This window comes from Eutrema salsugineum, unplaced genomic scaffold (assembly GCF_000478725.1).
Source record: "Eutrema salsugineum unplaced genomic scaffold, Eutsalg1_0 scaffold_13, whole genome shotgun sequence".
NCBI lineage: Eukaryota > Viridiplantae > Streptophyta > Magnoliopsida > Brassicales > Brassicaceae > Eutrema > Eutrema salsugineum.
In genome coordinates, this window is record NW_006256885.1 from 3604761 (window position 1) to 3617210 (window position 12450).

The window sequence follows — 12450 nt, forward strand, 5'->3', positions numbered from 1 at the left end:
CACATATATCCGATATTTCTGCAAATAACAACACATTGCCCGGTAAGAACTATATGAAAATCACCTGCTCATTTCAGGTATGTTGGTATAAGGTTTATATACCTGGAGGTGGCTTGCTACGTTTTCTCGGGTAAGTCCAGGAACATTCATCAGCTCCAAGATCTTCTTAGGAACCGCCTCTGTTTCCATAGAAGATCAATTAGACCCAAAAAACAAAAATCACAAAACGCAAAAAGGAAAATGTGAGAAGCTTTCTAGTCTTACTTTCAACGCCGAGCTGATTAACAGCAGCAACAAACTGTTGATGCAACTCAACAGACCAGACAACACGAGGTTTCTTCAGATTCGAAGCATCTTCGTCTTTATCTTCACCTTGCTCTTCTCCTTCCTCGTCTTTCCGCTTCCGTGAGCTGCTGCTGCTCCTCCAGTTGTTCCCTTCGTTAACCGAAGAAGAGTTATCATCTGCTGCATCCTCCCCACCGGAAACAGCTGCACCACCTCCTCCTCTCTGTTGCTGCTGCTGTCTCTCGCCTGTATCCTCAACGCTCCCAGAATGTTCAGGTACGCTCCATTCGCTTCTCCTCTTCCGAACCACATGCTGCCATATGTTCTTAAGCGCCTCCATACGCACTGGTTTGATAAGGTAGTCAACCGCACCGTGCGTCACTCCCTTTAGAACAACACTCTTTGAATCATCCGCAGACATCACTGAATTAACAAAAGCAAGATCAGTGGCTGAAACCATGATTGTTCGAGAATCTATACAAAAAGATTCGAACTTTCTGATTGGAATAACAGAGGTAGATAGATATGTGACGTACTGATAACAGGTAAGTCCATCTCTAGACCAACATGTTCAAGGAGCTTGAAGCCGTCCATGTCAGGCATATGGACATCGCTGATTACTATATCGAATCCATGTTTGTTCTTCCGGAGCAGAGACAATGCCATCTCTGCTCTGTTGCATTTCGTTACTGAATGTCAGAGAGAAAACAAAAGAAAAGCCAAAAAGACAAATTAGCCAGAGGTTTCATCAAAAGATATTTTAAGAGAAAAAAAACAGAGATTTATAACAACCAAACACAGATCAAAGAAAGACAAAACTGTTTTGAGTCCTAACAAGGATCTCTTGGATTGACATTTAACCAAACTCCAGTCAAAGCTCAACAACATCAGAGACTCAGATTTGGAATCCTTTTAAACCCATAAAATTAGTGTACACAATGGATCTCAGGTTTGCTAAAAAGTTAGTCTCCAAAACTGAGGTAACATGTGAATCTTTAACCAGATCAAGAAACTGAGGATTAACATGTGAATCTTAAAAAGTAACAAATTTGCTCCACTTCTTTCTATTTTTGGCAGAGCAAAGTTAGTCAACCACCGATATCAAAACCATAATTATTCCTCAAAATAACATAATTTTGCGAGAATGGACCACAATAAACCAAAACTAAAACCCATCATTGGGAAAGAGACCATAAACTCGTGAAATTAAAAATCAAAAAAATTACTAAACCAACCCAAACAAACAAAAAGAAAAACAGAGAAAAGAGATCTTGTTTTTTGATTCGAACCTTCGTATAGACAAGTCCTGAGCATCCTCTCTAAGATCATAAGACATGTCGGGTCATCGTCAACGACAAGAACACGAAGACCGGACGGAAACATCTCGACGACGCTCTCACCGCCTTGATTTCTACCGGAACTCGACCCACCAGTCGATCCGAGTCCTCTTCCGTGACTCGGATTCATCATCTCGAGAAGAGAAGAAAAGAAAAAAAGCAAAAGGCTTTGAGCAAGGGAATATATACTCAGAAAGAGGGGAAATTGACGCGATTTTTATTCGATTGAAGAAGTTTGAGTAGAAACCCAAAAATCAATCGAGAATAAAAGAATGGGATTGGAGTTAGTGAATATGAATTTGGGGGTAAAAAAAAAAAGAAAAAAAAGTGTAGAGAGAGAGATGGTGAGATGAGACTTAGGGAGTTGAAGAAGACATGGCTTGTCTCACCTTAGAGCTCTATTTCTCTGTTATTTTAATGAGTAAAGCTAATTATTAAAATTGAAAGATGAACCCAAACCAAAATAAATAAAAATAAAAAATCGTGGTGTCTTACATAATCATATATACCTATACAGTACATGTCTTTATGTATATGCGGACCTGACATACCCTTTATTTCCCAGCTTTCTCTACATTTCGACCATTAGTCTATGAACTTTTCACTTTTGATCCACAGTTTATAGATTTATTATTTTGTTTGACGCTATAGAAATTTTTTTAATTGTTGATCGGTTGTAATTCAGGAATTTCCATCTATTAAACCTTTTTTGTAGAGAAGATAATGAGACATTTGGATGTGCTTCCGAATTTAGCTCAAATTCATGGTGATTTTGTAAAGTAGTGAAATATAGGGGTTTAATAATAAGTTTGTTGAAAATCTAAGGCAACGAAATGATATAATTGGAAGAAAGTGGGTCCAAATACCCTTGATGCGTGGATCCAGCTCATGCAAGGAAAAATTAATTAACTCATTATCTAAAGTTGTAAACCCAACCTTAACACATCTTCATGATTAGTGTTATTGCCTAATATTTTATTTTACTGTCCAATTTCTACCAATTCACAAAAGGAAATTACTTTAACAAAGAGCTGCATATATTTTATTTTCTTATTTTTACTTAGCGGGGTTGAAGGACTTTACTAAATTATCCTTCTGGTTTTCTGTAATTGAGAAACCATGCCTTCTGTCTTATGGGCCTACATGTATTAAACTAAATGGTAAACACACATATAAGCATCATTAAACAAAACAAAATAATACGTCGACGCACATTCAAGCATATGATTAAGGTACCAAAATACACCTAAGCAATCTCTATCATCACGTGCATGTTGATCTATGCTATATACATAAAATGTATCGTATCCCACATATTATTTCCTTGTTTAATCCAAATTACTTGTAATCCCAAGGACGTAAACTGTTAAATGGAAAAATAGATATGTCACCAATCTTCCTAATAAAATATTTAACTTTGATTTATAAAAATCGTTAACATATATATATATACAATTACAATTTATATATGATATAAAATATAAATATAACATATACACATCTGATGAAAAGTTGAATACTGAATAAACAAACAAATAATTCAAATAAGTTCATTTGAATGATTAGTAACATCATATGCTACCCACCAACGGCCTATTACCCCGAAACATTCTTAAAAATCTAGTATTACAAATTACATTTGACAAGCGAATGTGCTGCTATGTATTACAAAACAGCATAAACCGTTAACTATTCTATCTTTCTAAAAAAAATCGTTTCTTAGAGACAAATTTCCTTTAGAAAACAACGTACACGTTAAAAGGAAAAAATAAAACAACAACCCCATATAAGAATCATAACGTTTGATAAACTCTTTAACATTCAAGCCAGTATAATTTTTTTTATAGATTGATGCGGTATTTGACTGTAAAGAGTTGAGCAAAAAAAAAAAGTGGAAGAGGCTAATTAAGTGACTCCAAATTTAAAATGATGAATATATTGAGTATTAGTTGATTGAAATATCACTTTAACGAAAAGGGTAACAAAATATAAGTTTAAACGGAAAAGATGTTTGAAAGATGGTCAGAAAAAAATAATGAGACTAGGAAACGAACACTAGAGAAGGCTATTCAGAAAAAAAAAAGGATTAAATTTCTAAGAAAATCTCATAACTTGATGAGAGATATTTTTATTTAAATTATCTAGCTCGTACTAAAACATTGTATCAAGCACATATTATAGTCGGGTTGGTAAAAATCCAGTGTGTTGAACATATATGATGCACTCGAGTGTTTTCACGTACTTTGTTTGTCATGTTCGTCAACTGCCCGATAAGCATATCATAGTACGCAAAAGAATGCATAGTTCGTATTTTCCTATGCTCAAAGAATGGTCGTTTCCAATTATAAATATGTAAGTTTGTCAACTTCAAACGTAAATATTTATAAATTGTCAGCGTTTAGTGTATACTTGGCTTAGTCAAGTGTTCAGCACTGTTGACATGTCTCATATTTTATAATTAATGACAGTTTTAACTTTTAAGTGTGTCATACGACTCATTTTCATATGCATCCAGATAGACATTGCATTAGCACTTTAACACGTGATATCAAATGGGTTAATTACTGTTAGTGGAATTTAGAAAAACTCAACAACAGGCCAAATAGCAAATGTCAGTAGTCAAGTAGTTGTAGTGCTCTCTTCAGAGGAAGTTTTCAAATTTTATTTGGGAGAGACTCGAGAGATGTATTTATCACTAGTTAATCCCGAGGCCAAGTTTTTTTTTTTTTGCACCTTAATCCATGGCCAAGTTATAGGTCGAAAAATATTGGAACATCATTACACAAAAAAAAAAGCAAAACAAAACGCAACAACACGAACCAATATAAACCCAATAAATCATTTCGATTTTTTTATGTACTATTAACTACTCCCTCTATTTCATAATAAGTGTCGTTTTAAATTATATTTTTTGTTTCAAAAAGAGTATTATTCTGCATTTTCAATGTAACTTTTTACTCTTATTTCTTGTTTTATCCCTTATTTAAAGATAATAGTCTTTATAATTAAATGTTATAAAAATATATTAATTAAAGGTATATTTGTATATTTTATTAATTTTTTAATTTGTGTGAAATATGTGAGAATGACACTTAAGAAGTATATTAATGGAAAATACATGTTGGAAAAACTGATTTTAAGAATAAACTTAGAGAGCAATAAATGAAAAAGTATTTAGTGATAGGAAAACAAAAATATCACGTTGCTGAGAAGCTTTCCCCATCGCGACACGTGTCCACGTGAAATGGATAAGATCACTCGCACCTTTTGCATCGACCTCTCCATCTATCGTTGTCTTCATTTGTTTCCCACTCTTTCAACACACTAGCAAGTTGGAACCAAAAATAACATTAAAAGAGTTTTAAAAAATAACATTAAAAGATTTAAAAAAAATAAAAGGATTCAACTTTTTATCAGCAAAAACTACTTATTACTAGTTACTACCACGATCGTAGCAAATTTTGAATATATTTCAAGGAGCGATATACTATTTCAAGGAGCAAGTTTTTTTTTTTTTTTTTTTTTTTTTTACACACTAGCAAGTTGGAACCAAAAATAACATTAAAAGATTTTTTAAAAATAAAAGGATTCAACTTTTTATCAGCAAAAACTACTTATTACTAGTTACTACCACGATCGTAGCAAATTTTGAATATATTTCAAGGAGCGATATACTAATTTTGTAAAATCTCACTTTTTTTTAAAAAGAGTAAATTTATGCGTAGTGATTCATGTTGGTCATAGAACCTTTCAGTCGCTTTCTTTACTTTGCTTATATAGTCATAATATATATATATATATATCAAACAAGAATGCATGATTAAAATTAACTACGCCAAAAGCTCAAAAATAGAGAAGGTCCCAATAAAGAATGAGACCCGCTGAACCCGTATATTCTCTGTAAAAAGTTTTTACTCTTACGATGAGCTTTTTGCGTTTTTTAATGTATATATATATATAATATATTGTACTTTAATATTTGCTTAGACAGGCATATTTATTTATATTTCAAATATCAACTAAAGGTCCACAAAAGGTTTTGTAGAACACAAATGTTTCAGCTTTTTTATGCAGAACCAAAACCTTTAAAATCACTAAAATTGGCACACCTGACACCTATATTACTATATAGCTTTACTTTAAGGGATTGTGTATATTATTTAAACGACTGAAAAGTTGTTGGAGTTTAGGTTTTTTTTTTTAACATGTTAGAGTTCTTGGTGAAAAATGCACCCAGCAAATTGGATAATAAAATGTGTTAAAAGTGTGACTTTATGATGCTGATATACGAGGAAATTTTTAACCAAGTTCCTTGTATGGGAATGTTTCGAAATGGGATAGCTTCTGATAAAAATAATTAAAAATATAATAATAATAATAAAACATTTTTTAAGTATTTAAGTATCTAATGGTGAAAAATTAAATTCTTGTTTTTTATAGGTAATGGTGTAAACCTATACATTATTGTTTTTTTGTTGTTTATTTTTGTGGGTGTTAGAATACGACTAAGGAAAACTAAGGATCATATAGTAAGTAGTGAAATACTTTATGCGTGCCAGTAGAATATAGTTCTTTTCCGTCTTAATAATTAATCCATGTGGAATTCAAAACTAAAAACTAAAATCGTAAAAATAAAAAACAAATTCGTATAACCAAATAATATTTCATGCGCAAGAAAGTGAAGATATGTTTAAAACAAACAAGAAAAGAGAGGAGTTATGTTTGTATTCATCTTCTTGCTGGGTATCCTACCATGTGCCCATAACTTTTGGTAAGAATTTTGTTTGTATATCTTATATTCTTATTGAATCAATCACTAAACACACTTAATTAGTTAGAAACTGATCACTTTTTTTTTGTTCTTGTTTCGAATTGACCGTTTTTCAGGTGGCTAAGTAGTAAGTACAATGAATGAATGAATAGGTTGAAAAGGTTGCTATGGAATAAAACGATAATAATTAAAAATCCTAAAAATCACATGGGTGGTTTAGAGGAAATAAAATAAAATAAGATTGATTGGATATTACTGTACTTTACATATTCATTGAACATTTGACTATTGGTTCAGGATTTAAAAACGTACAAAAATTATATCAGTTCCACTAAAAATATGAACAAAGAGAAATTAAAAGAAATACTCTTTCATTATGTATGTATACGCTCTCTTATTGTATTCGGTTTAAACAGAAGTGAATACATTTTGAGTGGAAGCAAAAAATAAGAATGGGGGAACAGTGGAGGTCAACGGCCAAGAGTTAATCCACGTGTCGACTTGCGAGTAGAAAAGATGATGGTGGCCATAAATTAAGAGAAATGACAAATGAACCGCAGCAACATTGCGCCACGTGTCCTTAACTTTCTCTTCTGCCGACCACTCAACAAGACCGGGCCAAACATTGGCTTCACATCTTAAGGGTATCAAAACATGAACACCCCATGTTCATTATATTACTACAAAACGACCTCAATACCACACTGTATGAAACATCGAAACTATAGCACTGTTTACAGTTCCTGCTATATTACACACAAAACAAAATATATTCCTCTCTTATGTAATTTTTAAAAAAACACACTTGAACTAGAGAAACCAAGAGACAGAAGAAAAAAGAGCACAATTCTTTGGGTACATACATATTTCCTAAATGTAAACAAAAAGTGGATTCTGTAACAAGGCAATGATACTTGACTCTAGATCGTTGTGTTTTGGTCATCCCAACAAAATATATCATACCAAAGAAACATAGTAGAGAACAAGTTGAAGTCTCAGCATCTATAATAACTAGACAATGAGCATCCGGAAAAGGTAACTACAAGTCTATAAGCCACTAAGCAAGTGTAATCATCTACTCATGAAAATCATAGAGATATCCCAGAAAATCTGGAATCCAGCTTCATTTCTCAATATATTATTAAGCAAATTCTACAAGGATCCCTAGGAAACAAACTTTAGTTTATCTAATAATACCCAATGCAGAAAAGGGCTTGATTTTGGCATGCCCATTACAAATGGTTATCCAAAAACTTGATCTTCTCACTTGTTTTTTTTCTTTCCTTACTTGAACAGAACAACAAAGAACATGAATCTTATTACACCAAGAATAAAGAAATTGAAGCTGTACATAATACAACAGAAGCTTTGTTTCTTGAAAACTCACCAGTCTTTAAAACCGTAATTTCTTTTTTTCCCTTCCTTTGACACCAAATTTTATGACTTATTGACAAAAAAATTGAAAATTCAATCGTATCGTAAACCAAACCCCCACTTCACTCTTCTTCTTCTTCATCACCATTTATTAATTTACTATAATTACCATGTGTAGTAGGACTGAGCCACCGTATCTCCACCGTATATGCTACCACCGGCGAAGCACGACGACGGAGAACTCGTGAGTTCTTCACAAGGCTCCGGCGATACGTCGTCTGAGAAACCAGAGACGTTGGAGCATATCCAAGACTCTGAACTCGTTTTCAAATGAACATCGGCGAGGCAGATCGACGTGAACGGTGATTCTCCGATTCCGCTGAAATTCCCGGCCAATCCTATACCCTCTCCGGTGAAATTCCGCATGACGATATGCGTCACGACAGGAATTGCGTCCCGGTCGAATTTATCATCCGGATGCGATCCGGTGTGTCCGTCGGCGACGATAGCCGTTTCTACGCCGGAGAAATCGACGCCGGAGATTGTGATGTTACGGATATACCCTCCCCTGCCTCTGGTGGTTCTGAAGGCGACGCCAACGTGTGAGCTGCGTATGCTGAGTAGCTCGACGGTGACGTCAGAGATTCCGCCGGACATCTCGCTGCCGAATGAGATTCCGGCGCCGGTGGGAGATTTTAGGCTGAGGTTACGAATGTGAACAGTGGTGGTTGGCCGACCATAGTTTATGCCGTATTGGTCCCAACCACTTTTGAGAGAGATCGCGTCGTGACCAACGTTGATCGTTGAGTCCTCGACACAAACATTGTCCGAAGAATCTGAGAATTGTCCGAAAAAAGAAAGAAAATGAGTTTGATCGAACGGTTAACATTGAGGAGGAGTATAATGATGTAAAAGGAATGGTTTTTATTTTTTTTGTGTTACCAGGGACAACTCCGAGAACGTAAGGAGAATCAACGGATGTTTCGATCAAAACTTTTCGGATATGAACCTGACTGCAATAAACAGGGTGAATATTGACAGAGGGTGCGTTTAAGAAGGTTAGATTCGATATAAGGATGTGTTTGGAGGAGACGAATTCGATGATATGAGGTCGGCTATAGTTCAAGGTTCCTGACTCGAGCCACTCCCACCAAGCTGCACCCTGACCGTCAAATGTCCCGTTATCGCCTGACAACAACAAAACAAAGAAGCCTCAAGTTCGCAATGTCGTGTAGCCAGAAACTTGTAGGTTATGGTGTGGTATGAGCTTATTGTTGTTACCGGTGATGACTACGTCTAGTAGATTGTCTCCGTTGATCAAACTTCTGTAACGCTTTCCGGGAAGTTCAACTCCACGACCATAGGATGGTAGAGGACTTACAATGTCCCAATGCGATGGATCCTAGCAAAACAAAAGTAAATGTGATCATCATAGCAAACGCAAGAAACGCAGCCAAACACTCTTTTAAAGGGATTGGATTTGAGAGATCATACCGATGATGCAAGAATAGTTGCTCCTTTCTCCAAGAAGAGTGTAAGATGGCTCGTGAGATTGAAGCTTCCTGTGAGCCATTTCCCTGGTGGAACATAGAGCTGAGCACCGCCTTTATCTGCAAAGGACTTGAGATAGAAGATAGCGTTTTGAAAAGCAAGTGTGTTCAGCGTCTTGCCGTCTCCAACCGCTCCAAACTCGAGGATGGAGACGCTGTGAGGTCTCGGGTCTAAGTTGAAAGTCTTCTTGCATATGGCATTATTGCTTTCTCCTCTGATCAATAGATTGGTGAATGCCAGTAGCCAGACCAATGCCACCTGCATTACAACTTGAGATGATCAGTTCAAAATTCGATTTTAATTGAAAACTAATGAAAATTTTCAATGAATTTAGCAAAACTTGGATGTGAAAGGCTAAACGAGAATCATCAGTGAGGGGAAGTAAAAACGTTTTGGGAGAAAACTCCGGGAAAGCTAAAAGCCTAGAAACTTTTCCTTTCTCGTCTTCAACTTAGGAAATTCCGAAAAACTAAAACTTTTATCTGAAAATTCTCGTATTCCATGGAGAAAATCCGGGTAATCTGATTTATGGTTTTCCACTGAAAATCTTGGAAACAGCCACAGAATCATAAACTTCCAAGCTATGGTAACAAACAGAAGCATCGGCATAATAAAACATCAATCTGAAATCACTGATATGAAGATCCAAGAAGAGAGAAAATGGAACCTTGAGTTGAAAACAGATGAAACAGAATCGAAAATCTAGACAAGAGTTCCAGATTTGGATGCTGGGAGGTCCCAATTACAAAAACGAATAACACCGAACTAAGTGAAGAAACCCAAAAGTTATCTAGATTTCCTCTGATTTTATTTACCAGAGTTGGACAAAACAACAGAGATTCAGCGAAACAAGTGTGAGAAAACATAGAACTAAAACTAGAACCCATAAGAGATTCGTCTATAAAGTTTCATACTTTGGAATTGCAGACGGCAATTAAGACAAACCCATAAGAACAAAAAAAAAAAAAAAAAAACAAAAGTTTCAATACAAGGAAAAAAAGAGAGGGAGAAACGTACTTACTGGCATCTTCATGAACTCAGAAACTTAAGTTCCTGAGGAAGGAGAAAAGTCGCGAGACAGAAAGAAAAGAAAAAAAGACAGAGAGGAGATGAAGAGAAGAGAAGCAAGAGAGTCCGAAGCAGCAAGTACATGTTATTATTTTGTTTTACCACACTGTTTGTTGGAATTGCTACTAATATTAATCATTATTATTGGTTTGTTTGATCCGCGTATATTATGATTAACATTAAATTTACATAAAAGGACCAGACAATATAATTCACTAAGATCTTTTGGAGCGATATTTCAGCCTTCTTCCCCTAAATAATTTTCAATCAATGTGACATGTGAGTATTCACTGCTAAAACTTAGGATGTCAAAAATTCAAACTAAGATATGGCTTTTGAAAAGATACAACAATCTTTTTAATTAAAGATGATCTCAATTACACCTCTAATATCTCATTCATTCCGTGCCATTAAAAGCTAATTCAGTCGTTTTTAGGAGACTTTATCACTTGTCAATAAAAACAATATTCCATTTAAAAAAAAAGAATCTACATTCTTGTTATAACTTATCTTCTTATTATTATGCTTCACACTGATTTTGTCTCGTATCTGTTTTTATTCACCAACTGTCATCCTAATTGTTATAATTTAATTAATTACTCATGTAATTTCGTCAATGTCCTAAGTTTATGTCTTGTAGGAACGACTGGAGCAACATAGCTTGCCGACACTACTAGTTTAAGTTATGAATGTCTAAAACTAGTTGAAAATTAGTAACTGTTAGTATAACTGTGTATGTACCGTTACTGATTTTGTCTTAGTGACCTCGATATTGCTCTGGCTATACAACTAACAAAATGCTAAGAAATCAAAATAATGAGTACGGACTGTTATCTTCTCTTCCACTTCTTCTTAATTTTTTTTTTACTCGGACGGTTTTTTTTTTTTTTTTTTGTTAACGGACGGGCATTTATATAGGTGTAGAGTTTTTTGGGGGAGGTAAACCAATTAAGTAATTATAAGATAACTAAAATGAGATAGATATTTGTATTGATATAATCTGAAGATAGAGAGAGACAAGAGAGAAGAAGAATATGATGTGTTAAAATGACACATGGAGTTCATGTGGTCTGTTTTGATTTGAGCAAGCAGCCGTTTGGGATTTACTGTTTAAAAAAACAACAAAAGTAAGTAATATACAATTGTGCCAAAAGTGATTATAATAATCGCAGAGTTTTCCAGCCGGCGGATAAGTGATGGATTACGAAGTCGTATATTAATCTACCACCAAAAATACGAAACCCTTAATAATATAACTTCTCAAGATTACTCACGTAAGAGTAAGTACAATACTTGGTCCAAACAAAAAAATTACACAGGCAAGTACTATTAAAGTGTTTGTTTATTTCTCTTAAGTCTTAACAATGCATTATAGTACATTTTTGTTTTCGCAAATGTGAGATGTGGGCTGGCTAATCAAATTTGTTTTATGCTGTATAAAGAAGAAGAACAGGTAGGTTTATATATTTAAAATTATTAAAAATAATATACATGCGATTAAGTGTAAATGAGAAGAGGACACGTAAGCAGTAGCGCATGTGCTTAGACAGTGAAGAGAATGGAGACCCCACAAGCAATCATCGGAGGGAAGTGCCAGCCTGGCTTGAAAGGATTTTTTTTTTTTTTTTTTACCGTGAACATCCCCACAAAACTTTGTATTCGGATATGTGTTTAGAAATATTTTTAATTTAAAACGCGATTATATGGATAAGGGAATTTGAACCCAGGACCAGGACTATCCTACTTAGGAATTACCACCGGACCAAAGCTAAATGCTGTTTCTATACATTTAAATCTCCTCACCCATTTTTATTTTTATTTGTAAATATTTATACATTTGTAGTTTTATATAGTATTAAATCAAACACAACGTACTTTTTTTTTCTTCTTTTTAGAACAAATAAAAATTGAGGTCTCTAATGTAAAAGACTAAATTAATGAGGAGAAAAATTACATTAATTATTTGTGATTGTGGAAATTACTAAGATATGATTTGATTTTTTCCTCTGTTGACTATAAAATACTGTTGTAAGTTACGATACACTAATGATTATAATAGTTATA

The 12450-nt window shown here is 34.3% G+C and overlaps 2 protein-coding genes across 3 annotated transcripts in view; both read right to left on the reverse strand.

Annotated features, from left to right (window-relative positions):
* LOC18024980 (two-component response regulator ARR1) overlaps positions 1–2015 on the reverse strand; it is a 3850-nt gene extending 1835 nt beyond the window's left edge. The window contains 5 exon segments of the mRNA XM_024159273.1: positions 3–18; positions 103–179; positions 265–708; positions 822–974; positions 1575–2015. Of these exon segments, the coding sequence (XP_024015041.1) occupies positions 3–18; positions 103–179; positions 265–708; positions 822–974; positions 1575–1755 (871 nt within the window). The 5' untranslated portion in view covers positions 1756–2015.
* Positions 2016–7689: 5674 nt separating this feature from the next.
* On the reverse strand, positions 7690–10476 carry LOC18024981 (probable polygalacturonase). Of its 2 annotated transcripts, none has more exons than XM_006406737.2 (5): positions 10340–10476; positions 9262–9576; positions 9049–9169; positions 8710–8955; positions 7690–8603 (listed from the first exon to the last, which is right to left on the reverse strand). In XM_006406737.2, exons 1-5 carry the CDS (start codon positions 10349–10351, stop codon positions 7933–7935), a joined length of 1365 nt encoding a protein of 454 aa, XP_006406800.1. In that variant the 5' UTR covers positions 10352–10476; the 3' UTR covers positions 7690–7932. The 2 variants fall into 2 exon arrangements, with proteins under 2 accessions (XP_006406800.1, XP_024015487.1); XM_024159719.1 differs by having other exon boundaries at positions 9262–9587; positions 10340–10425.
* Between the last annotated feature and the right edge of the window lie 1974 nt (positions 10477–12450).

Coding starts and splice junctions, on each gene's coding strand:
- LOC18024981 (XM_006406737.2), bottom strand. Junction 9,170..9,261: donor CAACTATTCTTGCATCATCG/GTATGATCTCTC, acceptor TTGTTTTGCTAG/GATCCATCGCATTGGGACAT. Junction 8,604..8,709: donor CGTTCTCGGAGTTGTCCCTG/GTAACACAAAAA, acceptor GACAATTCTCAG/ATTCTTCGGACAATGTTTGT.